Here is a 27732-nt window from a genome sequence, read left to right as displayed (position 1 = left end):
ACTAGTGTTTGTTGCTCTGGTCACAAGCACGTCTTCTCGCAGGCAGATCCACCTTCAGGCTTTCGTACCACCTCAGCCCTCCTCACCCACCCAAGGTGCAGGCTGCTTTTCTGTTCCCTTCAGAAATTTAAGTAGTTTATTAAACCGTTAACAGACACAAATTTTCTAGCTAGTGTGCGTAGCTTGCTTGCAATATTCGTTGCTCAATTCCTGGCCCTTTTAGGTCTGCACGCAGCCTGGCAACACATGGAGGGACATTCATGTCTTCTCTGTGGGCTGCCCAGGTTTTACATGTTACCCCTCTCAGATGGTCTGTGGTCCAGAGAAGCTTTTGCTTTTGGCTCTCCCTGCAGAAAGGGGGTAGGGTGGTCCTCCGCCACCGCAACATCCGCAGCTCTGCTGATGCTCCAGACTGGTGGGGACATAGTATCAGGGAGGAGAGCAGGAGCAGAGTGGGTGCTCGGCCAGGGCAGCTGCTGGCTAGGCTGCTTCTGCAAGCCCAGACAGTGCCCCTGGGAGCACCTGATTGGCAGCATGTCTGCTGAAAGGGCTTTCTTGGTGTTTTGGTTTTGGAAGCTGCTGGAAGGGTGAATTAACTGGTGATAGGTGACCACACAACAGGCTGGGTAATCCTGTTTTTTTCCTGTGGTTTGGCCTTCTGCCTTAAATAGCCCCATCTGATGGATGTATTTATTTATTCTAACTGCCTGTGGCTGGTGTACTCATGCGTCAGGGTGTTCTTACGCCCAGGCGTGAGTTTCCTTGTCTGCTTCACACTGGCACAAAACAGTGAGTCTACGTGCTCTTGGATTGGGAACCTTTTTATATAATGCCACAACTAAATTACTCCATATTAAGCAATAGTTTTCTTCTTTGGGTCTAGTGGCTCTTAAGCACGTAGCACCTGCACAGTAAAAACCACTGGGCTTCAGAGGCAAAAGAAATCATTCTGCTATCGGCACACGGATGTTATGAAATGTCGCTGGTTTTGTATAATAGTTTTCCAATATTAACTCAGCTGTTTCCCATTTATTTTTAAAACATCACATGGGTCCAGTCCTTCTTATAAACCTAATTTTAAAGATCACTGCAGAAAGAGCAACAAGACTAAGAAAGATGAAGCCTTACTACTAAGCCTGGAGACTCTTGAGTGCCAAGAGTCACTCTTAGCCTGAAGTCATTTTAGCATCAAGTGAAGGACAGGAGTGAAAAGAAGTGTTAATAATTGTAAAGGGCATGCTGCAGGCTCGCTTCAGTCTGCGTGCCAAAGCCTTAAATGGGATTTTGCATGGGGAGGATGAGTTCCTTAGTCTCGGGAAGCTCACAGGTACTGCGTTGCAGTGTAAGCCATTAGCATTCTCCAGATGGCAGAAAGGCCTGCCTTCATCCCATTCAACTTTAAACTGAGGCACCTACTTTAGCAGCGTGCTTGCCCAAGGTTCTTTCTGTAAAGTGACTGGAGAGCAAGGATGTGCTGAAGAGGCGCCTCCAGAGAGCAGATGGGTCTTGGATGAGATGATGCCCACAGTGTATCTGTTATAGACCTACATCAGCTGTCCTGGCAGCCCATGGAGACCTGCGCTTGCCTTTTAGGTCTGGGCTTTGGGGTTAAGGGGATGACTCACAAATGCCACATAGCCGAGTCATGGAAAAGTGAGCAGAAAAAGTGAGCTTAGGTGGATCACGTCTGCCCCCTCCCTTATTCCTGAAGCCAGCACCACCCTTAGGCAGGCACGACAGCCAAAGCACGTGCTGTTATTGCTCTGAGGCTGCTACAGCAAGGGTGAAGGACTAATCGCCATCACATCTCCTCTCTGCTGTGACAGGTATAGCTTGGCAGAGCCCAAGAGTAGGGCTGCGAGAGTTGCTTCTGTTGGTACGTGGTCACCTGCTTTAGCTTCCTGTGTTTCTTCTAGAAATGCTTAATTGATCACATTAAATGGATGAATGATCTGTGGGATGTGCAAAAATTAGAGCTAACAGGTCTTCACTGCATCTTGCATGTTTGTTAATGCTTGCTGGACACCTCTGGTTAGCTACGGTGAGGAGGTTTCACCAAACACAAAGATGCCGCTGTGTGGGGTCAGGTTCACAGGTTTCTGTGGATGAGCTCATATTTGTATCGACATTCTGTAAGCTGTAGTCGTAAACTTTTGGTGAGTGTTTGGTGGCGTGTAGGTGCTTCTTTTGCCTTACAAGGGACTAAGACGATGGTGCTTGAACATAGCAAGTGTTAGCCCCTCTTATGGATGGACGATGACGTGAGCCTCTGTAGAAACAGGTTCTGCTCTAGGCATCCTCAGCAGCCCTCACTGGGAAAGACGAAACTTACTGAAGCTGCATTCCCCACTCCTCTTATGAGTTCCTTTTAGCAGGAAATGGGCTCGGCAGCCCTGGGCTCCCCGCCACGCGTGAGGCTCTCTGCAGCCAGCAGCCAGCCACATAACATGCAGACATGAAAGGTCTTGTAATTCTGTAGCAAGGTAGCTCAAAAGTACAAGGACAGCTAGTGCTCAGTAAACTTGCAAAACTATAAAGAAAATGAATATTTAATGATTTTGGGATTTTCTTTCTCCCCATGACTGAGGAGGGGCCCAGGGTAGAGCTGCCACCTCCATGGCTGGTAGAGCCGTGTCTTGTGTTTGAGCAGCGTGGAAGGAGAGAACGTTGCTCCTGCTGGTCCTTTTTCCTGCTCAAGTCCAAGGGACGTGATTTGCAAGAGAGGGTATTACTGTGCAGAGGGACCGGACTTAACACGTTTTGGATCCCTCATCTGTCTCCTCTGGACACTGCATTGTTCCTGTGTGCAAAGGCACGAGCCATTAGACACCCGATCCCCTCCAGACCACAAAGGCCTCTGGAGAGAGCTGGGGAACTGCATTGGGCAGGGACACAAAGGACCCTGCTATCCATCTTGCTAAAGGACTTTAATTCTTATTGACGATATGTATTTCTGGTAGGCTTTTTAAGTTTTTCAGTGATACAATATGTTCTAAACAACTTTCTTTTGAACAGGTTGAAGCCATGAAGAGAGTATTGGAAAGCCTCAACCTCAATATAGTAGAGATGGTAGATGAAAATGCAACCTTGGATGGTGGAGATGTCTTATTTACAGGTATAGTGGTGGTGAATTTGCTGTTTACATATTCTGACTGCCTAGAACACAGCATGTTATCTGTCATCTGCGTAATAAACTGTCGTTTGTGCGGTTTGTTAAATCAGTTGTTTACTAAATGTCACGAAGGTAGCTGAGATAAATTTTCAATGCAACCCTCAATGTCCTGCCTAATGCCTGAATAAATGAAGCAGCAGTACACACAGTACAAAGAGCAGCACTGTGCATACAAATTTTATTTTAGCTTGTAAAGTGCCAATAAGAAGAATGCCTTCAGTAGTCAACTGCCTGTAGTTGTTTCATATTTCTCATTACAAGCAGCTACGTTCACCAGGCTCATTTTCAGAACTTGTAAAAAGCTTGATGCAGGCAATTGTCACTAGTTCAATGAATCAAATGCAAAAAATGCATTTTTAGTTTATGGAGAAAGTGGTGGAGTTGCCTGCCAGATGTCATGTGCTAGACAACTTATACACATGGTTGACTTCAAAGATGAAGATACTGGCTGTGTTCTTTATGCCATTAAACCCATTAGGCATTTTCTCACATTGGCTGCGCACATGCTTGCTCCCTGCCTGTACTGAATAAGCCTGTTTATTTTGATCAGCATCACAGTAGACTGGCTGCTTGCCTTAGTTCACCAAAGGGAAAGAAGGGTCTCAAAAGAGGCAAACTGGGAAGGGAGGCCTTTCTAATGCAGTGCAGATCCAGCACTGATTTCCTCTGGAGCTGGAGGATGCCGGTGGCTGCAGAGCTGCCTTCCAGACCAGAGGAAATCTCAGAGGGAGGGGGAAATGGTCAATCAGTGCTGTACTAATCCAGCCCAGCTGTTCTTTTTCCTGACTCAATGACCATTGCAGAGCTTTAGAAGAGGAAGCTATTTATGCTTCTGGTGAAACGTGACTTCTGGAAAAAGATAATTACTCTAAATTATCAGCTCACAATTGCAGGTTGCATTCTTCTAAGCTGAATTTTCGGTTTTACTATTCAACTTGAGAAAAGAAAGAAAATGATACCCGTGAAAGATTGCTTCAGAACGTCTAAAGCTAGTCTGTTTTTAAAATGTGTTGTTTTGATGATGGAGCTGATGTGATTTTTTTGGATGGCTTAAAAAAAATAAAAGCTGTAACTGTTTTGCCCTTTGATTTTTTTCATTGCAGGCAGAGAATTTTTTGTGGGTCTTTCCAGGCGGACAAATCAACGTGGTGCAGAAATTCTGGCTGACACATTTAAGGTTTGTGGATTAATTCATGCTATGGGAAATATAAGCTATCCACCCACTGAACCAATTTAAGAGTTATGCTGGCCGAGTCATTTGTCATATTCAAGTGCTTTATTTAGGACTTATTTAAAAACTAAAAAAAACCACAAGTTACTGAAGAGGTTTGAGCATCCTGTAAAGTGACCAATGCTGAAGTTGGATCTGAAATGTGAGATCTCTGCATAAAAGTAATTTCGATAGTGGAAGGCTGTTATTATTTGAGAGCATATCAACACTCACGTTCTTAATGTTCTCATGTATCGGCAACGTGTTCTTATTGCTGGTTCCTGGAGATTTTTAATGCACATAGTGTTTAATTACACATTTTAATGTATTTCTTTACAGTTGCAACAATAGTAATATTTGAAACATGTTCTGGATCTTACTTCAGTACCAGGCAAGACGAGGTAGTCCAGAGGGGTATGTCATACTTAAACAGTTGACACTGTGCCCTGGGATACGTTGCTATTGTTAATTTGCAGAGTGTAAAATGAATTGTGGAATGTCTTAATATGATTATGGAACGAGGACAATTTAAAAATACTAATAGCAACCATTCTTTGCTCCCATACAGGATTACGCTGTCTCCACAGTCCCTGTTCATGACTCTCTGCATCTGAAGAGCTTTTGCAGCATGGCTGGACCAAACTTGATTGCTATTGGATCAAGTGAAGCTGCACAGAAAGCCCTCAAGGTAAAGCACGTAAGAAAATTTTCTAAACGGCAAACTTGGTTTTTTTTAATTTTGGATCTTTGCTCAAGGGTGCAGGAATTTTTAAAAATAGATATAAATCAATGAAAGAGGAAATCAGTACATGTCATGTATGTGCAAACCATAAAGAATGCTTCTATCAGGCAGGAGGACAGTGATATCCATCTAGCTTCAGCTATCTTCAGGAAATAAATGGATTATGCAGGTTATTACTTACAGCTTTGTTGACTAAAAAGGTGGTAATTTGGTGACAGGAAGGAGGAAGGAAGGAGGTAGCATCAGAGCAGCAGGAGATATTTACTTCCGATGCTGCCATGAGGAAATGTGGCTTTTAAAATTGCCAGAGGGGAAGTAAAAGTTCTGGCATGCAGGAGGAGGGAGAGCTATCGCAAAGATGACCTGTGTACAGATTTTGCGATGTAGACTTTCTGGATAAGATCGGTAAGTAACTCCAGCAACACGAACCAGAGTCCAGGACTCCCCATCCCTCCTTCCTCCATCACCTGGCTGTAAAGTCAAGTTCCCTCCTGGTCACGGTTTTTCCTCTCTGGTCCCATGAGGGTCTCGTAACAGTGTGGCTTTACCAGAAAGGAGGGAGACTAGTCACACCCCAGCCTTGCTGATAATTTGAGTCTCTGAACATTTGCCTTTAAAGTGGGAGATGTGGGTTTGAGCCTTTGGCCTAAGAGGCCTTGTGAATCTGGGTCTCTCTTTGCTGACAGACTTAAAAACCGGTAATCAGTTGTGTAGCAGGTCAACACTGTACTACCACCATCATCCTCAGTGGGAGATATTTATTGCTCCTGTGGTTTGCACTGGACTCAGTGGCTTTCCTGCCTGCTGGGTGTGTTCAGAGCAAATCTACCAAATTAAGCTTTTTTCAGAGATGTGGGTGCAGAGACGTGTGAGGCCATGAGTATCATTATGCACATAGGCAATGAGACAGCTTACGCGAGAGGTCAGCATCTCTGCTCCTGCACAGCCGCAGGCCCTGATGCTTTGCAGCAGAAGCTTTGGCTGGGGCACCAGAACAGTGAAGCACAACAGAGATTTTACCTGAAGTGAAGCTTTGAGGGTGTTTGTGCCTCTTGATAAATTAGGACCTAGCATCCTGCATGGCTTGGCAGGTAAGCCAGAGCATGTCTGAAAACATTACATCTAGGTGTTCTATGCATTTTTATCAGGACTTGCCTTCAAAGGTTCAACTAAAATCTACTTTTCAGTGATGGCAGCAAGTCCCAAATTTTCACCTTATGATTATGCTGATTTTTTTTTGCCAATAAATAAGAACCTTAGTGCAGGCTTTACTCTTTGGCTTTGCAGAAGCCTCCCTGAGGCAACAAGGTCACCAATGCATGGAGGAAGCCAGCTGTGTGTCCCTTATACTAAATGAGGAGGGGTGGAGATAGCTTTGCTTAACTAGTGAGAAAGCTCTCTGAAATCGGCTCAATTTAAATGCAACTTACATGACCTGACTTGTATCTCTTGCTCTGATTTTAAAGTATGAATTATTTGAAAGAACAGCACTGCTATCGGTGCCCAAGGCTACTGATCCGAATCTGTGCCAGGCAGAACATTTACAGCCAAAATAGTATGTAACTCTGAAATCAACATCGCTGGCCCCCAAAAAGCTTAGGAACCCGTCCTGTACACCTCCTCGGCTTCAGTAAGGTAGTGATATTTATTACTTTAAAGTATCCTTAAGTATTTGCAAGATGGATGCCTGAGAGGCTTCTTGTCCTTACTGCATGCTACGATATTTCATTGTATATTTGCTTTTCAGATCTTATACATTTTCTTTATGGGCATAGTCCTCGGACTTTTCATTTCGCAGCAGCATCATTTTTACTATCAGAGCTCGGCAGAGATTTGGTGTGTTTTATTTTTTTTCTTCTTTATCTTGTGTCAGTTCAAGATTTAAAATGTCTCAGTCCCCAGCTAAGATAACAACATTTCAAATCTCAGAATCTCCCCTGCTGGACATGGGTTGAATTATGGAGGCCAGGAAAGTGCAGTCCTGGCTGGCTTAGACTTGCAGCATGGCAGCAATTAAGAGAATAGGATAGCAGCCTGATTGCGCTGCATGACTTGAGGGGAGCTCTTAAACAAGAGGATGGTCCCTTGGCTTCCCACATAGTTTGGAGTGGCTTTAAGTTTGCTCGTTTATGTGAACAAGCTGTCGAAGTTACTCACTTATTAGGAATCGCTACATGAAGCTCTGGGAGCACATTCCCAGCTTATCAGCCATGTCTTCTCAAGGACGAATGGTTTTGATTGTAAAGGTCTGATGTTCCTGATGCTGTGAGATTGATTTAGTCGGGGATGGAAAGTGCCCTGCATGTTTCCCTGTGAAATATGCACTACCCCAAGTATTCAGGCTCAAACTTGAAATGCATCGTGAGTAGCAGCCTGATGAAGTTTGCAGATATCCAGACAGCCTTGACTCTCTACAAACTTGTACAGAGTGTTTATAAACATGAGCAAAATTCAAGTACAATACTGGTTGCTCAGAGCTGCAATTTGAACTCAATCCAGGACTGATCTGAGAACTCATCAGTTTGATTAAATTGTTTTGCACAGCTTGGCTAATCATGTTGCAGTGCATCAATTTAGCTATTGTAGCCAAAAATATTTTTTGGATAAGCTGATTAAATGTTGCTGTTAACTAGCTGTCAAGTAAATACCAGCATTATTCAAGGTACAGTAAAAAGCAGACACATTTTTAAAACAAAATGGTAATTGACAAGATAATCTAGCAGTCTCTAATTGTTGGTGGATGTCTTTTAAAAAATAAGTCAACTCTATCAGTTTTCTATGTGTTTCTCTGCATTGGATAATTTAGCAGCACGTCTACATGTGTGTGACAGGGGTGTTTGCTCACACCCTGCCAGCTGAGGTTAGGGACTCTGGCCCGGAGCAGCAGTTTTGTGCCATAGCATGTGCCTTTCTCGCACTCCCAGCGAGCTGACAGGTTACGTCAGGCAACCAAGTTGCAGTCAGAGCAATGTGTGATGTTACCTAGAGTGTGTTTCTTGATCAGTGTATTGGATCCAACTCCGCTCTCATCCTGGGGAACCTCTAGCTGTTAGCTGTTCTTCCTGTAGCCTAAACATCTTCAGAGATTTATTGGAAAACAAAGAAGTAAAGCATCTGTCTCCAAAATGACGGAGCTGGCAGTGCTGCTTATCACTACCTTCCTCTAACATTTGAATTCTTGCTTTTTGACCTCAGTCATTTCTTTGTATTTGTGCATTGGCCTCCAAAGGGAAAAAAGTCAGCTGCTAATCGGCTTCTTGCAGTCTTGTGGAAATGTAACTGCAACAGGATGAGGCACCGACGCTCAGAATTAAAAGCTGCTCTCTGGATTTCACCAGACCGACTGAGCAGTTCTGTGAGCTGCTCCTCTCGTTACCCATCGCAGTCCGTGTGGCAGTACGGTCCCCTGAGCTTCTACAGAGTCATTTGCCTGGCACAGCCCAGCATGCGACTCCTTTATTGTGATAGCTTGTTATTTTAAACCTCTCCTTTGTTGTTGCCATTTTTCATGTCTGCTTTGGAAACGCAATCATACAAGCAAGATGATTAAGCTCTCTTTAACCATCTCTGGTAATTGAGTTGTTTTCATTCTGTAGCATGTCTTGTTAGGCAACAAGTGAACTGCTATGTCATGCTATGCTAGCATCTTATATTTAAAATAGGATTTATCTTCCTACTAACAATCTTGTTTGAAAGAGAAATTTTTCTTAATTGTTCTTACTGATGCAAGTCCTGTATCCTTACAATACTTTAAAAATAGAAAAAGAAATTGCGTCTGGTGCTCACATATGGCAGAGTGCAATTGATCATGAGTTTAGTGCTGTGTGTGTAATGTGAAGCGCTGCAAGTGAGCTAGGAAATGAGTGCACAGAGTTTAGGATTATAAAGCACATGCTAGAAGTAGATAATAAATCAGAAGTGACATTTTAACCATGAAATCCTCTTCTGGCTCTGGCAAGTATAGCATATTTGAGCTACAGCTGAAAAGTGGCACTCGAGGAAGCTGGGAGGGAGAGAGAGAGAGACAAATTAACTGCAGAAACTACTGGGGCCTGTAGTGGCTATCACATCTGAAACTTTAACTTCCCTCTGCTGTTTTCAGCATGCATTTAATTCCTTCTTGTAGTTAAACCCGTTCATAATTCCGTACATGTAACTCCGTAGTCGAGTATTGGCCATGGCTGTTGAGCCAGATTATTTTTCTGTTCTCTCAGTGAAGCCAGGACTTCCTCCAAACTTTTCACCCTTGGGCTCTGATCCTGCACTGCTGGAGTTGTGGACCTTCACTGTGAGTGAATGAAGACGAATTCAGGTTGTGATGGTGCCGGCCCCAGCGTCGGGAGGTGATGGGGCAGCGCTGCGGGTGAATGCCCTGCACTGCTTTTTCCACAATGAGGGAAAGCCCTGGGGCCTTGCTGGGACAGCAGACGAGCAGCAACTCACCTGGGACATAATCCAGTTCAGGTTGCAGCAGCAAAGGCAAATGCTAGGCAAGGTGACAATGGGGACCATGACACAGCATCTGGTACACACTCCTTTCTGTACTCTCTCGCTCTGTACTAAATCCTGAAAGGCCATATTTCTGTGCGTTGGCTGTTGGTGTTGGTCGGTACAGAGCAGATCCCCTCTGCTTTCTGTGATAAGTAAAGACTTGGACAGTGGCAGATGATGGTGGACACAGTCCTTGGTTTAAGCAGCTTTGTCTGTGGTCAAACCATTCTCTGCCACCCTTTGGATAGATCTGAGGGACACACGTGCTGTTCCCAGCTTTGGCAAGCTCATCTATTCCCTTGCAAGCGGTACGTGTTGTACTTGTAGCAAGTGCCTGCTAATGAAGTTGTTCTCTCCCCTGCTGGGAAACGAGGGTTGTCCTTTGGGTAGTCTCTGATGTTGGGCAGTCTCCGAAGGACCAACCCCAGGGTGTCCCCATGAGACTGGTAGAGAAAGCCTCCAGCTGACCCTGCTGGTCCAGGGTAATGCTGGGTGCCTGGTGGTTGCTGATGGATCTCAGAAGGGAGCAGAGGACTTGGAAGGTAGGAAACCGGTCATGGTGCCTAGGGGTGAGGGCTGTGACATGGAGAGCACTCATCCCACTGTATAGAATCATGGAATAGTTTGGGTTGGAAGGGACATTTAAAGGTTACCTAGTCCAACCCCTCTGCAATGAGCAGGGACATCTCCAACTCGATCAGGTTTCTCAGAGCCCCGGCCAACCTGACCATGAGTTTCCCTGGATGGACATCTACCACCTCTCTGGCCAACCGTGATGGATGCACTCAACCCCTTACCCAAACCAGCAGGAGTTTGGTGCAGGCTCCAAAGGAGGCAAAGGCCTGAGCTGTAGCTGGGCGAAGAACTCCTCTAGTTTCAATCTGTTCTCTGAAAACCTGCGAAGGAGCAGAGTGAGGCAGAGAGCATCAATGCATATGAGCTTGGAACACCAATCATGCAATTAACATGTGAAGAGCGGGTGGCTTTTCCAAGACCCATTCATCAAGGAACAAAGTTGTGGGTACAAGGAGTCTCACACCTACCTTTCCATTGCATGTGATTTGACTGCAAGGCAACTACTTTATTCCATAAATATGACAGCCTGAGTGAGCCTTCTTTGAACTCTCCCTGCTAGGCAGCGTGACTGCATGGCGGCGATCCTCCTTTGAGCTGAGACACCTCTTAAGGTTGCTCCTCGAAGCAGAGACCTTTTACCAATGGCAGGTCTTTGGATAAGTCTAATTTGAGCTCTCCCTGAGTTGCAGCCGGACTGCACACCAGGTGACTCTTCCCTTGAGCAGGGACACCTCTCAAGGTGTGAGATTCCTCACCTGAGACAAGGAGATCTTCCCTGCACAAGGCAGAGAGGTCCCTTACAACAGATCCTCAGTAAGTGACTGATAGCATGCTGAATTAATACTAATGAAAGTTTACTAATCTCTGTGGCTATTAAATATTAATTACTATAAACTTTGTCTAGATAATTCCATTAGCCATAAACCATTGTCCAAGTCTGAGACTAAGATTGGACCTAGCCGCACCTAAGCTCCATCAGGAGTTTAGAAAGTAAGGGGGTCCACTCTGAACCTCATGACTCAATGGGAGGGTCTTCCTTACCCTTTGCGTCTCTGGTCTCTGTGTGAATCATTCTAACTCAACTTTAACTCAATTTGCCTTTGTATGTTTCTCTTATGCAGTAATTAATAAGGTGAACTTTGCCATCAAAGTTACTGAACCTTGGCAAACTCCTGTTAAACTGTGTTAAATTCCATCAAATTCATTGAACTCAGTCAAATTATTATTTTACCTCAATAAAAGATATTGCTGCTTCTCTTTTGAGTGGGGTGCATTCCACTCATTTGTGACAGAACCTGTTCCAGTTTTTCACCACCCTCTTCATAAAAAATTTCTTCCTTTATATCTAGCTTAAATCTACCCTTTTTTTAGTTTAAAACTGTTACCCCTCGTCCTATCACAACAGTTCCTGCTAAAAAGTTTGTCCCCATCTTTCTCGTAAGCCCCTTTAAGTACTGAAAGTGGCAACAAGGTCTCCCTGGAGCCTTCTCTTCTCCAGGCTGAACAATCCCAGTGCATGCAGCCTTTCTTATGGCTTAAGCCTAATCCCTGTGGCTGCTCTATCTGGGGTATTCTCTCCAAGATCTGGGATAATGGAGTACTTCCTGGTTTCAAGTAAAACGCCTGGGATTTCACCTGGTTGTTTTAGAGGAATGGATGCTAATTACAGAGGCAGCATGGCTGTGGCAGAGTGGTGTAGCCAGGAGCGGTGCGAGGCAGAGCAGGTAACATAGCTGAGTTTGTAAACCCTTGCGTCCCCTGAACAGACCTGCCTCAGCGGGACCCAGAGCAGCAGTGACATCTGCACTTCTGAGCCCGTCCGTGGTGTTCTGGGCTCCGACCTCATTAGTCAATGGGATTTCGTTATGGTCAGGAGCATATTGGAATATGTACAGTAGTGCAATACCATGACTTCAGCAGATGCCTTTCTTATTTTCCCCTGCTTTTGATAAAAAGTTGGACTGGATTGCTCTGCCTTGTTCTTGACTCTCCCATTCAATATCTTCTATTGGGAGTGGAACTGCTCATTCATCCCTTAAACTATTCCCTGAAGGATGCAATTGCAAATGCAGCCCCAAACGCTGGTTTGACAGAGGTCAAGGGAGGCTTATCGAAACCACATCTTAAGGATGAAATAGAAAGGAGTCTCTTGGGCAACTAGGCTCTTGGTCTGCATCCAGAGCTATGATCACAGCAGTGCTTTTAAAGTTTGGGCGCAAGGAGTTGTTCTAGCATTGGCAGTTGCCCCCATTCCTGTGATTAAATGCCTTTTGTTCTTATTCCATCTCATATAACTGAAGTCTCTGCAGTGTGCCAGCTTTAAAAAGCTGAGTACTGTTTCCCTGCAAGAGAGCAGGGATGGAGCGCCTACATAAAAAGCTAAGGCGTTCCCAGCTCTGCCACAGAAGCGCCTCCAGAACAGGCACCGAAGGGGAAACTTCATCTATCCAGTGTTCTTAGAAAGCAGCCCGTACGCCTGGGCAGCGTGGAAAGGCTCAGCTAAATCTGCTCTTCCTATTGTCTGTGTAGTGTCTGTCTTTTCTAGTAATGCACGAGTTTGCATGAAAAAATTATCTCTTCTTCCTTAAGAATTCATCATTTGTGCCTCTGCTTATTCCCTACATGAAGTCATAACCCTCTATTTACGATATCACAATGGGTTGCTGTGGAAATGATTACTAATATTAATAACCCAAAGAGGATGACATCAGTTAGGGAATTAGCAGAAAGTGCAGATGAATGCTGACTTTTCTGTAATGCAGCAAGAAAGAAAGGTTAGTGAAACCCAGAGAACAATTGACAGCTTGCCCATATAAGTAAAAATTTAAAAAATGAGACTTTGCTCCCAACCTTATAGATAGGAAAATTACTCAATTTATAAAATTGTGTGCACTTTCCTTTAGCTTCTTCTGATTTTCCATTACTTTATGAATTAGGGGTGTACGGCATCTCAGAGGACGCAGGTGTTCACTGAGTACCAGATGACCTGCTACTATAAAAAGACAACTAGTTGTGTTTTTCTTTTTAATTAAGAAGTTTGCTGTCTTAGTACATGTACTGTGCTTAACTGAGCATCAGTGCTGTTCAGTTTGCATGTGTGCAGAAGAATCTAGTCTTTTGGGAGACACAGACTCAAAAGTATATATTTATAGAATAGAGACCGTTGTATTAGTCTATTTTCTTTTGGTTTTTTAAAGGGCGAGGAAGTATGCCTTTCAATACATCATATTTGCTGTCACCAGTACGGCTGTCCGCCCCAGGAGCTGGGTCAGAGGCTGAGATGTCATTTGACTTACGTAAATGGGGACTCATGTTGCTATTCCTTTGCTGCTTTTTTTTTTTTCCCCTTTGACTATTCTCTCCCTGGGTTCCTGTTCCAAAAGACAGGATGTTCGTCCTCTCACCTTCTTGACTGAAAGCAGCAACACACGTAAGCCCCTTCCTTTTCCTCCACTCCTCAGGCCATGGCTTCCCTTTTGCAGCAGTGCTTGGGCTGAGCTGGCAGGCAGGTGACAGCGTGGCTGTGACACAAGGTGGTTCAGAGGGGCAGAGCAGCACGGGCGTGCATGCGAGCGGCACGTGGTACCCATCACATCTGCGGTGATGCAAAAGGTGTCCTGCACCAGGAAAAGCTGAGGAGCAGGGCGGGAGAGGTTGTTTAAAGAGCTCTGCCTTCTGGAAAACATGACTGAGAGGGTGCAGCAGGGAGGAAAAGCCCAGAGTCCAGCTGCTGAGAGTGTGGGTGGTAGGTGGAAATTGAAGTAATGCTCTGGCTGTGTATGGGGTAAGAAATTCGGCGTATTTACCATGGCAGACTGGGGCATTGCTGGTTTCAAATAGGTCTAGAATGCAGTTGGCATCCATAGGGTCTATCCTGTCTTGTCCTTACCCTATCTTTGGCAGATTTTTTGGTACCTGACAAGAAGCCTTAGATTATTCTACTGTGATTTATGCTGCTCAGGGTGGCCGTCTTGTTCCATTCCTGCTGTTGTCTCTCCTGCTGGTCTGCATTTCAGGGGTGACACTCCTCATAGATCTTGACATTCAAGAAGGTCGCTGCCTTTTCCAGCTCTGCTGTTCTCTCCCCTCTGGTCAGCCTGGCCAGCCGTTACGGTCGCTGTTGTCACTGCTGCATTTCAGGGAAACGCTGAGAAGCCATTGCGTAGCGTGGTTTGTATGGCAGGCTGGGTCCCCGCACCCAGGCGCGTAGCACCGTGGCATAGCTCTCCAGCCCCGCTCTTCCCTGCGTTTTCTTGTGTTGAACCCTAAGGCTGCTGCTTTCCCTCTCTAGTGCCAATTGTTTCTCCAAATACGAAAAAGCGAGGAAAGAACTTAATAGACAGAGACAGGGCAATAAAGCAATGAATGAAATTCAGTGTAGGTAGGTGTAAAATGATGTGCAGCAAGGGACGGGGAGAATGACGGTGTGAACATCACATGAAATAATACGCTCTGACTGATCGTTACCACAGAAATAAGATCCTGGGCTTGTTGAAATTGCCAGCTCAGGTGAAAGCCTAATGAATAACAGCATTATGCCACTGATTAAAGCTGCGGTGCATCTGCATGTTGGCTGTTGTGTGCACGCTGCGTGCATGATCCCTTCATTCCAAAAAAGATAGAGTAGCTGGAAAGATTCAGAAGAGTGCAATAAGGATGGACAGATACCTTGAACAGCTTGCCTGAAGAGACAAACTAAGCAAGCTGTGACTATAACCTAAAAAAGATACAACTACGAGGTGATGATAGATGCCTATGAAATCAGGTGTGATGTGGAAAAGGTGACTGGGGATCAATTCATTTCGCTGCCTCTCCCAGTGCAGGAACCAGGGGAGCTCTAAAGGCAAGGGGCAAGTTCAAAAAAGAAATGTCACCTCCAGTCCCTGTCTTAGGATCCAGTAGTGCGATATCATCACCTCTGACGAGGGGCTGGAGGCCCACATCATCCAGCACTAAAAAAGAAGCACTTCCAAGTTCTACAGACATTTAAAAATGGCAGGTTTGGTAATCAGAGGCGTTTTCCAGGTAGTGAGCAATAATCTACCTTCCCCAGTCCTCCCTCCAGATGGCAATGTACTGGCCATGTGCCTGTCCTTATCTTTTGCCGTAAGTGTGTAAGAGCATAGATGTGCTGTCGTTCCCAGACGAGTGGTCCTTCCTCCAAGCGGAAGAGAAGCACGCTGTCCTCCAGACTCCCAGCCGACCTGGGGGGATGTGACTTGCATATTGCAGAGTTGTTATTCTCATCAGGGTTAGTGGCCCTGCACCACAGGAGACTTAATTTTCACCGTTGCAGGCAAAGTCTTGATGTAGCTTCATCTTTTCTCACAACTTTCAATCTCTTGGATTGAAATCTTCCAACTTGCACTGTACCCCAGGCCAGATGTTACTTAAGTGTCAGAGTAAACCAGGCCAAACGCTGATGAAGGAAGACATGGGATGGAAGAAATGTCTTCAATAGTTTTAAGAATATTGTGACTCGAAGGATTTTAGGACAAGGTAACTGAAATCTGGTGAGGGAATGATCCTGTGGGTCTTGGGTTACATGTGTTCGACTTGGGCTTAAGTTTGTTTTTTCTTCTAAATGTTGGGGGCTAGGGGAGCAGATGCTGATCAAAACAAAAATCAGACCTTGAAAATCTGCACTTCTGCTTCTCTATCGACATGACATGGGCATTTTTAAGTGCACTGTTCATTGCCATGTTAGCAAGAAGAACGTTCACTGTATGCTTGCTTTTGCTTGTGGGGTGTTGGAGATCCAAATGTGCGTTGCAGGTGTGGTGGGTTTGGTCGCTCTCTGTGCCGCAGCAGTCTGGATACACGTAGGTCCCAGGTGGCAGCAGGGCTCAGACAAGGGCCATCTTCATGGAGGGGGAAAATCTGTAACTAGGCTTGGCCTGGTTTAAAAGCACATGTGGTCATCTTAACTCTGTCAGTGATAATAGGCCCTAAACACTTATGCATTTTTCCTTCACGCATAATGCTGCTTCATATTTAGGATTATTTAGCTTATCCATTACCTCAGTTGTTGGAGAACACACTGTAAAAAAAACTATAGAAAAGGCATTTTAGGCTATGCGAATGACTTCAACATAAGGAAAGCATGACTAAGGGCTGAGAGAATGTGCAATGAAAATCACCCACTTCAGGCTGAAGAAAATTCCCAGAAAAACCAGGCATGCGGGAAATGCCTTGGTCTTAACGTGGCTGGTCGTACAATGCTTGTGGGCAGAAAGCCAGCCCGCCGCAAATGCATTGTGCGAGTGCTATAGTCTTTGTAAACTTGTCATTTCCAAAAAATACATATTTTTGGGGTGTATCTGATTGAAAATACAATCAAAGGACCTTGTTTTTATCTCCTCCTCTGCCCTGGAGTCCTGTCTGGCCAGGCACATGTGCTCAATGCCTTTACATAATAGAAAGATGGAAAACCCCATGGGACTTTAAAATAACCTGATGGCAGCGTATCAGTGCATTTCTGCTGCATGCAGAGCCTCCCTGTCAGGCAGGTTTGGGGTGTCACTGCCGGGGTGCTTTCTCAAGAAAGGCGACTTTGAAATTTTACTTCAGCATGCAGGCGTAGTTATAACAGGCATGAAAGCTTGCAAATACAATTTCCTTATCTTAAAATCTGAGGAAGAGAGTAATCCTGTATTTTCAAACCTCCAGTTACTAATAAATGCTTTCTGGCGGTGGTGTTCGAGCTAGCCGAGATCCCATTTCCCCTGTCACAGCTGGGTACTCAACCCCCCATGCTGTCCCACTCATTTTTGGTTTTTACCTCATTTGATTCTGAATTAACTCAGCCACCACTTCTGTCCTTTTTAATCACGAAAACAATCCTCCTAACCTGCCTTCCTATCACGTCCCGGGCTTCCTGAAGCTGGCTCATGCTCGTGCACAGCTAGAGCCCTGCCACTTGTTCTTCATTTCTGCCTGCTGCTGGTGTTCTCGCTTCGGCATTTTGCAGGAGTGAATGAATAGGAGATGTGTCCGTACCCTTCTGCTAAGAATCCATTCGTAATTTCATATGGAAATGTTACACAGTGATTCACAATGTGTTTCTGATGAAAGAGCGGTTCCTACAGAGAGCCTACAATACCAGGATTCTGTTGCCAACAAGGACTGGAGAAAGCACAACTGTTGGGGAGCCGAGCGAAATCCCGGTGCGGTGGATTTTTCCTCTACTGATACATGTATTCTGGTGCAGATTTAATAAATATGTTTCCTTAATCCAGACTTTAAAAGATTATGTAGGGAAGAAAAGAGAAGCTGCAGGTAGAGGACAAGTCTGCTGGCTCTGGTTACCAGGGAGAAGAGTTGCACTGGGTGCAAGCATGTCACCTGCTGCTAGACGTCTGCAGCATCAAGGAAAGCGTAATAAAATACATCTTGGCAACATAAGAGAAACAAAATTATAAATAGGGAAGTCAACAGCTGTAAACACAGTAATAAAAATACATCCGGTGAAGTAAAGGTGCAAGGGTTTTTCCCCAGAAAAACACATTAACCTTTTATGGAGGTAGATGTGACCTTGGGAACTCAGGAAAGTTTCAAAACTTCAGAAGGAACAAGAAACGACAATCTGATAACACTTCCTCAAGAACGTATGGCATTCTTCGTTGTGAGTTTCATGCTGTCTGCGGGATGTGGATGACTCAGGCTACAACACGAAAAATGTATCCAGGCCTATAAAGGAATTGCTTACTGTAGGTGTGCAGAAGCGCGAGTTGCTTTGTTGCTTCCCAGCACCTTGTAGATCCCCATTATAATTCAGTTCTATATAATATCATTTAATGAACGAAGAGCAGTACAAATGAACAAGTAATTTAAACGTGGATTTAACTGTGCCTAAAATCAAAATCTTCTCTCTGCAACGTGATGTAAATCTGTGGGGCTCCCCTGAGAAGGAAATTTAGTTGAAAAATTTTGTTATCAGAATACCGGTTTATTCTTTAAATAATATTAGTGTGGGTATTTTTAAGGTGGAAAAAGAAGCCTTTCGGTTTGCATCTTTGCAATGTATGTGGGAACATAGCAGGGCTACAAGAGAAACTGGAACACTTGACTTTGCTTAGGCTTTTGGTAGAGCTGAAGTTTTTTATTTTGAGGTTTGTTCGCTTCTGTGTTTTTCTAGGTCTCTGTCAGGGTGAAGCTGAGGTAAAGCTGGAACGGTACAATGGGGAGTCAGGCGTCTCGTCTCCAGGCTTTTCCCATCTCTATTAAAAAGTTGAGCCTGATCCAAAACATGGGATCTCAGGCTTCTTGTGTGCTGAAAGTCTCTGTCGCTGAAATTCCAGCCAGGATCCAAAGTTGTGTATGAGCCCTATATTTATAAACCAAACCTCTGAAACCCACCAGCTCTGCTGTTCTGAGGAGGTTATTGTGTTGTCCCCTTGGGAACGAGGATTAGCACAGACGTGCCTGCTCGCTCCCCAGCACAGGTGCCTAGTGAAAGAGTGACTGCTTGGAAAGCAGAAAAGGGGTCCTTGAAAAGAATTAAGATTGGGCTGATATCCAAACGGGGAACGGTTCCCGTCCTGTTTGCGTTAATTCACGCTCATTTTATAAATATTGAATGATGGCTGCTTTTTTTGAAGGCGCTGAGCACCTATAGTTTCCATCAATGCAAGCAGGAGTTTTGCATACTCAATGCGCATTCCTCAAGGAAAAGACCCTATGGGCGATGCTTACTGAGTGCCCTGCTTAATCCTGCCGCTTGCAGGAACCATTTCACAAAGGTTTTCTGCTGCTCATTTCAGTTAGGGTTAGTAGATTCTTCTTGAAGGACAGAGATGAAAAGGGATCGCCTTACTTGCTGCATAGCGAAATGGCTCTTGGCTGACTTGGCAATCACAATTAGCTGGTTTTTGAAGGCTCTGTTCTCCCATTTGTTTGGGGCTGCTGATGTGTTTGGTCTAAATGGCTGCGCTTTGTGTCCCCCGGCAGACCATGCAACAGATGAGTGACCACCGCTACGACAAGCTGACAGTGCCCGACGATGCCGCAGCAAACTGCATCTACTTAAACATTCCCAGCAAAGGCCACGTCCTGCTGCACCGAGCCCCCGAGGAGTACCCGGAGAGCGCAAAGGTGAGGGCTGCGCTGAGGGTGCCTGGGAGACCCCCAGCATTCCCGCCTCGCCGGGAAGTCGGTGGGAATTGAAATCGGGCGCTTTCCAGCATGGGCTGTTGCATTCTATCATGGAAATACCGGATGGCAAAAGGCGGGAGGCCTGGGCTCTGTTCTTATCTGCACTACTGGTTTAATTACCTTGTCTCTTGTGCCCCTGGTGCTGCTTCTGCATAACTGGATGTAGCAACCGTTCCCCTGACTAGCATTGATGTGCGTGGCTCCCATAGCCAGGCCATGTACACTGTAAATGTTAGCATTGATTACAAATTATGAGATGGCTTAGCACGTGCTGATAAATCCACGCCTGTTCATTCTGTAAATACTTAGAGGAGAGGGAAAAAAGAGACAGGCATAAAGTGTAATGATTTCTGTTCCGTTTTCTTCCCTAAACAGGTATTTGAAAAACTGAAGGACCACATGCTGATCCCAATAGCCAACACAGAACTGGAGAAAGTAGACGGCGCACTCACCTGTTGCTCTGTGCTTATTAACAAAACTTCAGAGTTATGAGTTTACAGAAGAGTCCCTTCCTTGTAACTGGCAATAATGTTACACACAAGGTAGACGAATCTGTATCCACACTTTTATTGTTTTTATTGACAATCTACTGTACCACTGTGCTACTAACCCTTGTTTACAGATTTTTTGCTTTGTGTATTTTTATTATGTCCTTGCAGATGGTATTTGAGGTGGATGTACCGTTTGTTGGGGGGCACATAACTCTGAAGTATGTTAGTCCCATGGGCTAGCGGAAGACAATTATAACAGCTAACCCCTAGCTTTAGTGATTTAACATATCTGTGTGAAAAATTTCATGAAAACCAACTAATGCTAAGCATTTCAAGCACCTCTGTTGTTTTTACACTGTTCCCTTTTCCTGTCTTTTTTTCTCTTGCTTCCTTGCTCTGCATCTTTTTGTCCTTCCTCGGTCCTCTTTACTTTCAGAGATGCAAAGTGTTGGGGGACAGAAGAAAACTCAGTGGGCTCATGAACTTGGTGTCTTGTGTGGTAGGGAAGCTTTCCGTGCGCTAGCTGGAACGGTGGGCAATAGGCTGTGCTCGCTGTCTCGGCCACATCACACTGCTGCTGCTGGGCAGAGTTGTGGCTGGAATCCATTTCAGACACCAGGTAGCAGCTTTGGAAAAAGCTTCCTGCGACGGGAACGTTCAAGGGCAATGCCCGCCTGGGAAGCTTGAGTGACAGAAAAAGAGAGAGCAGGGCAGCTGCACAAGCTACATCCTGCAAGTTCAGGTCCCAGTTTGCTGCTAATGCCATGACTTCTGATTTGGTGAGAATGGAAGAAGAGTTCTTAAAAAGGTCAGATCCCAGAGAGCACCCGGACCACAAAAATGAAAGGCTGAGATGCTTCGGAAAAAGTTAAAGCTACAAAAGTAATCTAAAATGGGGGGGGTGGGCATGTGATTCACTTTGCTTACTTTTTCTATTTATTTATGTCTCTCCATTTTCTCCTCTTTTGGAGGCCACTTACTAGGAAAATTCAAAAGAAAAGGGTGATAGAAGGAGTTGAAGGACAGCTATTCCTGGACTATGCTCATGAATAAGGGAAGCTATTTTTCCCTGAAAGATTGGCATTTGTACTTTATCTGCCCTTGGGGCAGTTTTCCTTGGAACAATACCCATCTTATTTTTTTTAATTGCATGAATATTAACTGTGGTATTCAGTTAAAACAAATACAGTTTTTGTAGCAAATTCCACAACATGTTTACCCACTGAGTCATGCTTTTTTTTTTTTTGCCACAGTAAAGTGAAGCATACCCCATTGTATTCACATGCTTCTTGTTAAATCATTTGTAAACTAAGGATGAAGAAATTCCCAAACAGAGGCAGTAGTGGGAAGTCTCCAGAGACTGACAAATAGCCTGAACATGTTATCAACTTCCTAGACATCTCCTCCACCTTTCCTGAACTACTTGTGGCACGTTGCTAAGGTACAGTAGGAAGCAAGCAGGGGGGGCTCAGGCAGTGTGGTCTGCAGGAAAGCAAACAGCATGAACTGAGCACACACGTAGATATCCTTCAGAAACCTGTGTGCTTTTTTGCGCAGTCGTAAGGGAGGAAACACAAGTACTCATATCCGTAGGTACTCCTCAGCGTATCTCTCACTTCGTCGCAGTGGCTAATGAGGAGGAAACCTCCTGGCAGCTACCAGAACACATCTGATGTTTTGTGGGCACACAATGTTGTGATGCCACGAGGTATCATGAGGGAGAGAGCAATGAGGAGCGAATATAATGTGTGTGAAAAGAGAGCATGTCCTGAAGGGAGTCTTTAGCCAGCCGAACATCAGGGGCTGATTTTATGGCTGTGTGCTGTCCCAAAGGGTTCTCCTAATGTTTCCCCTTGGTCTCCTCCATGCCCATGCGCCAGCATTTAAGCCTGACCCAGGTGGTTAGGCTCTAAGGATGTAATTGTCGCAGTGGGGAATCTCTTTTTCTACCTTCCCTTGGTGCTTTTTAAATATCTGATAAAGAATCTTGCATTTTAAGATGACTTGACACTAAACAAAGATTTTGTGCCAAAAAGTGACTCTGCAGTATTTAACTGGGACCTTCTAGAGGCAGGCTGTACACTGTGCAGCCATGGGAGCTGTTGCAGAAAGGCGGACAGAATTGCCCCTAACCTGTCTGTGCACCTCCTGGGGCCTGCCCCCATCCATGTCCTTCAGTCCCTCTTCCCTCCGCTCACTAGGGAGCCAAAGCATCCAGCTACACTGGGGCAGCATTAGGCTGTGGGATTTCTATTAAATTTATCTCTCAAACTCTCTGTTATGGTGGGTTTTTTTCCTTCCACCCACTCTCACCTTTCACCTCAGTCTCTCTTTTGCACAGACTCTCGTTTATGGCACAATGAGGACTCTTCTTTTTTTAACCCCAAGTGGTTTTGCCTTCTGTTGCCTCAGTTCTACTTGAGTCTTCTTTTTCTGTACTCCTCCTGCCTCATCGCTGTTTACTCCAAAGTATCCCAACCCACAGTGGACTATTCTAAACTCACTCCCTCCTCAAGTAGGTGCGGGAGGGAGGAGAAACTGAGGGGTCCACTTTGGCTCTGAGCAACTTCTTTCAAGCTGGAAGGATGACTGCCAACAGGAGCTATAGATCCAGAGAGGGACAAGGGTGACTCTTTTTCTTTAGGATTACTCCAAGAGAAACATTTGTGGTGGAAGTTGTTGATATCTTGTGTCCCTGAAAGCAACAGAATAGGTGACAATGAATTCCCCTGGCTCCCCCAGGGAGGGAGAAGGGCAGCTGGGATTTCAGAGCTGAGAAATGTCTATGCTGACAGAGACATTGGTCTTTCACCTGTTGCCATTCAGATTTCCTTGCCTTCAGGGCTGCGTTTCCGTATACAGAAAGAGCAAGGGAGTGGCTGAGGGACCTGAATTCCGTCAGGTGATGATTTCAAGTTGTATTCAAACTGCCTAACTCCAGGCGTGGCATTTAGGTGCCCTAAATCACACCTGCTTTCTCTCTGTTGGTCTCAGTAGGTATCGCAGCCTCTTCGCGTAGATGCTCTAAATCGCATCTTAGCCCGATGCCAGAAGTTACCTAAGCTGGTTAGTGGGATTGCTCTCCTCTCTGCTTTTAGCGTTACTCTTTATTCTGGCATTATAAAGCAGAAACATTAAGAGCACTTCAGTTTGTGCATTTGCAGTATGGTACTAAGAACTAAAATCATGCCAAGTGCTGCTGCTTTTTGCTGTTTGCTATTTTTTCTGTTGCCCAAACGAAGAATTCGGTTGTGAGGACATTTCTGCTGTGATACATATGCATCAAATGGGCATCCTGTACATCTCGTCACTAGAACATTTCTCAGATGCCTGATAGAAATCATCATCCTTGATTAATATAAATAATAAAACCCCGAACCAAAAAAGGAGACGAGACACGGAACACTAATAGCTGCCCACATAAAACACTTGATAACGACTGGCTGTATGACACAGCAGGCTGGTGCACAAGTCCTTGTGGTTCGTAGCTCAGCAAAGGGGCTTGAATTACTCATCAAAGGGTTTTGTTTTTCCCTTTGAGCAATCGGTTTAGCTCCGCTCAAATGAGAGAGCTACCACGTGCATTATAGATCTTCCATGGATGTTATCTTTGCCAAGAGTTTAGGGAGAGCTGTGATATGTGGGTTTCTTTCTTCACCAGGATATGAATACAGTGTCTCTCTCCGCAGTGAAAATGTGAATGCATACTGTACCTTACAAGATAAACTTGAATTCTTCCATTTCTGCATTTTTGTCTTTTCCATGCTAATATACTCCTTTTCGGTCTTAAATAGATGCCACTGTATGAAGCTATGCTCTGATTTTTATGGTGATTTCGTGTGATAGGTACAGAGCTCATAGGTGACACTATGTCCAGTTTTAAAAACACAAAGTCAGCGCACAGAGTGCTGTTTGTTCACAGCACATTGGAGATGAAATATGGGGGAAAAATGAGCTTTTGGTTTCGTTCAGCTTCTTACACATTATATCAGTAAGTTGGAGCCAAATTATGGTAGAAAACGTTAACATTTACATGGAACCATGTGGGAGAAATAATTTACTATTTAAGATTCTCTATTTTTGCTTTTATCAATAAGGAAGCTGAAAAGATAAGACTGCTTCAAGAATGGTATTTGTTAAGTGATTGTGAACAAGGTGTCATTGGACCTCATGTATTTTCAGAAGAGTTTTAACTGGATGTATGTAACTTGTATAGAGTTGCATGTGAATCGTGTTAGTCACTGGTTTACATTGTATTGTTCTGCAGTGCACAAATATGACTACTGAACGCAGAAGTGTTACATTTCATTAAACTTAAAATCTCGTCGCAGTATATAGCTCCCCACTTTTTGTGCCAAAAACATCAATACATTCCATAATCTGTTCTAATAGAGGTTTGCACTTTGATTTTTTTTTGTGACTTGCAGTTTCAATACTATATATCCCCATCACGAAGGAATAAAATGTCAGTTGTACTGTGCACTGTGTAGTTTTTGCCTCTTGTTTTGAAACTGAAAGCATATGCATTTAACGTCGTACTGTTTCATGCCATCTTTTTGTTTGGAAGCTTGTTACACACCTAGAAATAAAGCCAGTTACAGAAACTAGTGGTAAAACCTTTAGGTCTGTTAGAAGAAATCTCGACTCTTTAAAAACAAATTGTGATTTTAGACTCTATGTTTAAGAATAACGTAGAGAGGGGATGTTGCCTGTGTGTCCTAGATACAACGGTTGTGACTAAATTTGATTGTGTCCAAGAAAACTAACCAGATGTTACTGTAGGATAGTATTTATGTATTTCCTGTATTTACTGTAAGTTACAAAAGGTGAAACTACAAAGGCTTAGTGGCATGACCATTATGGTTGTCTTATTCATGTAGCTCTTGTGTGTTTTCTTCACCAGCATGTCAAGAGAGGTGACTACATTTCAGACATTGCTTCGTGGTAACGTGACAGATGGTCGCATGTTTTGTCTCTGAATGCCGCTTGTTGTGTGCCACAAATAGCGCATGTGGGGCTAATCGCTGCGTGTACCCTTGTGCTCTAATATCATGAGGTTATGATATTTAGGATTAACGATCTCAGGAGAGACAAGGCAGTTCGTCCAGGCTTCGTGGATATGCATGTAAGTGGTCGTGGGCCTTCAGTGCCACCTTGTGGAAATCCAAGAGTCACTTGTTCAAGGCCTCGATTATCGTTCCTTCAACTTTGTAAGAAACACAACATAATTAACAGTCCTGTAGTTCATCACTTCCAAACTGTACACCTTTGCTAGTAATGGGGCTTTAAACAAACCATAACTAATACTCTTCTTGCTGGAGAAGCAGGGACAAGGAAGGATTTCATTAGGGCTGATCTAAATACAGCCTTTGTACTAATTTAACTACACTGGTTAAAAGTATGATTTCTATACGAATATATTTACATCAGTGCTACGTCTAATGTGGATACATTTATCTTGGTATAATTACTATAGTAAACTACTGCATTTATGTGCATCTTTGTGTACCCACATCCACAGGAGAGAGTTGGTACTTTACAAATCCAATTTACTTGAATTTGTTTCTAAATGGCAATAATTAAAAACAACACAAGCTGTACAAGCCACTCGCACTTGCCACATTAAGAAGCACCTCACAGAATATCAAAACCTTCAAAAGCAAAAGCATAATAGTAATTTAAAAAGGAGCGCCCTTTGCAAAATTTAGCTGTAGGATATTACTTCAGCCAGTAAGGATGTCTGCACTTGGGTGTACGACTTCGTTCCCTGCTGTAAGGACATCATGACAGAAGAGCATCAGTCACGGTCTCCTGCATCATAAAGTCCAGACAGTCTGATGCTGTCAACAACCTCAGCCCCACAAACTCGCTAGCTGTAAGTTGATTCCCATGGGTTTGTAGTTGAACTTGCCCTCGGTAGCTGCAGATATCCATTCAATTCAGGTAAGGTCCTTGATCTCAATCTGGATCTGTAACAGAACCAAACTCTCTTTCCCTTCTCTCTGCCTGGCAGCTTTCCTCCTGCTCCCCAGGGAGTTGTGATTGTAGAGCCCTGCTGCACTCACAGGGGCTGGGGGCGTCCTGCCAGCTCCAAAAATGGGTTGTCCTGAGGCAGGAGCCAGACCCTTGAGTGAGGACCAGGAGGCAGAATGGGCTGGAAGCACACAAAGCTCCCCCTGCTCTGCAGTAAGGACAGGCTGCCTGGAGAGGGGTTCATCAGGGAGGGCAGAGGGGGAAGAAAACCTGGAGCCAGTCACTGCTTTGAAAAGCCGACTGACCTCTTCTCACAAACTGTGTTGACAGCGTTACAACATTTTCTAGGACCAATATTGAGAAGGATTTGAACAGCTCTGGGTTGGAAGCCATTTCCAACTCTTATTTGGAAATTTAATCTGGAAATTTAATCTAGAAATTTATTCTAGATGGACATTACATATGTATGTACTCATAAAACAAACACAGTGTCCAAAATCTTCCCAGCTACCTTGAAAGACATTATCTGTACCTCGCTATTCATTGAGGCTCACTACTTAGTACTGACCTGATGCTAACCTCCTGGAAGGGGTTTCATGCTGAGAGTAGTCTTCTCCCAGCCGCCTGGACCATTAAATCCTGTTAGGGTTTATCTGCATTAAGTCTGCTAAAATATATTCTGTTCTTGTATTCTCTAACCACATGCTCTTTTCCCAATTGCTGAAGTTAATTCATTTCAGTTTCTCTCATACATGGCTCAGCAATCCAGAAGCCTAACTAACCCTCCAGGCATTGCGTGGCTTTGAGCTGCGCCTCTCACTGAGCAAGGTTATTAACAAATACTCTAAAATCCACAATGCACGACAGCTATTTTTATCAGCAGTATTGTACAAAGCTAACAAAGTCTACAGTATAATTCACCTTGAAGAGGAGGAGCTGGGACTGGGAAGATGCCTGTCTCTGTCTCAGAAATGCCACAATCAGCTCGCTGGAAGCACCAGAGAATCTGAAACCTCTCCGTGACTTTGCGTGCCTAGCACAGATGAGGGAAGATCAGCGTGGGCACCTGGACTTGAAAAAACAATGGCCTGCCCTGTAGTCCTCAGAGCAGAAAACAGAAGATAAATAATTGTTTACTTTATATTTCAGATGTTTAATCTAGAGATACACAGACAGCTTTGAGGAATTCAAATGTGCTACAGCAAACAAAGGCTTCTTGGGGTGGGAATAACACCACAGAAGGATTTGGGCTGTGAGCAGAGGTGTGCTGCCAGGTTACCAGCAATCAGCTCCGCAGGGCTGGATGGTGAGAGCACATCTGAAGGAGCTTTCACTGGGCAGAAGCATCCCTCACAGCAGTGGCAGGGAGCAGAGCTGGGTGGGTGTTTTCTGCTAACCCGTTTGGAGACTGGCTGTGATTTAAACACCCAGCTCTACAGAAGTCAGCCCTGTCACCAGGTAAGAACGGTGACTAGGCCTTTATTTTTTTAAATGTTCTGGGCAGGACCAATGTGTTTATTGGAAAGCTGGGAACGCTAGCACTGTAAAATAGGTATCATTGCAGTTAATATTTGAAGTATGATCACCTTAACAAGGTGTATCAAGCAAAAAGACTTTGCAAAATACAGTAAAACTGGTTGTTTTGCCTTACTGGCAGCAAAACTCAGTATTGATTGCTTCTACTACACACTTACACATTTAACTGCTGGAAACAAAGTTTTCAAGACTGCAGCGGTAGCCTGAGTTTTACCTTTGGCAGCTGAAAAAAATACCGATTAAGTAAATTTTGTCTTCTGTCCTTTCTCTAAGAGTTTGCTCCTGTGCAGGGCAGTGCCGGGAGAAGCCGGGACTGGCGGCGGCAGCAGCATCCCCCGAAGGGGCAACAGCACCCTCCAGTGCCCAGCCCAGGAGCATGGGGCTGCCC

The 27732-nt window shown here is 44.5% G+C and overlaps 1 protein-coding gene across 1 annotated transcript in view; it reads left to right on the top strand.

Annotated features, from left to right (window-relative positions):
- DDAH1 (dimethylarginine dimethylaminohydrolase 1) overlaps positions 1–24315 on the top strand; it is a 65285-nt gene extending 40970 nt beyond the window's left edge. The window contains exons 2-6 of the mRNA XM_075098051.1: positions 3016–3115; positions 4276–4349; positions 4951–5070; positions 19141–19284; positions 19720–24315. Of these exons, the coding sequence (XP_074954152.1) occupies positions 3016–3115; positions 4276–4349; positions 4951–5070; positions 19141–19284; positions 19720–19836 (555 nt within the window). The 3' untranslated portion in view covers positions 19837–24315. The remainder of the gene's footprint in view (positions 1–3015; positions 3116–4275; positions 4350–4950; positions 5071–19140; positions 19285–19719) is intronic.
- The last annotated feature ends 3417 nt before the right edge of the window (positions 24316–27732 follow it).

The sequence above is a fragment of the Phalacrocorax aristotelis genome, chromosome 6 (genome assembly GCF_949628215.1).
Source record: "Phalacrocorax aristotelis chromosome 6, bGulAri2.1, whole genome shotgun sequence".
Lineage (NCBI taxonomy): Eukaryota > Metazoa > Chordata > Aves > Suliformes > Phalacrocoracidae > Phalacrocorax > Phalacrocorax aristotelis.
This window is presented reverse-complemented; position numbering and strand designations above follow the sequence as displayed.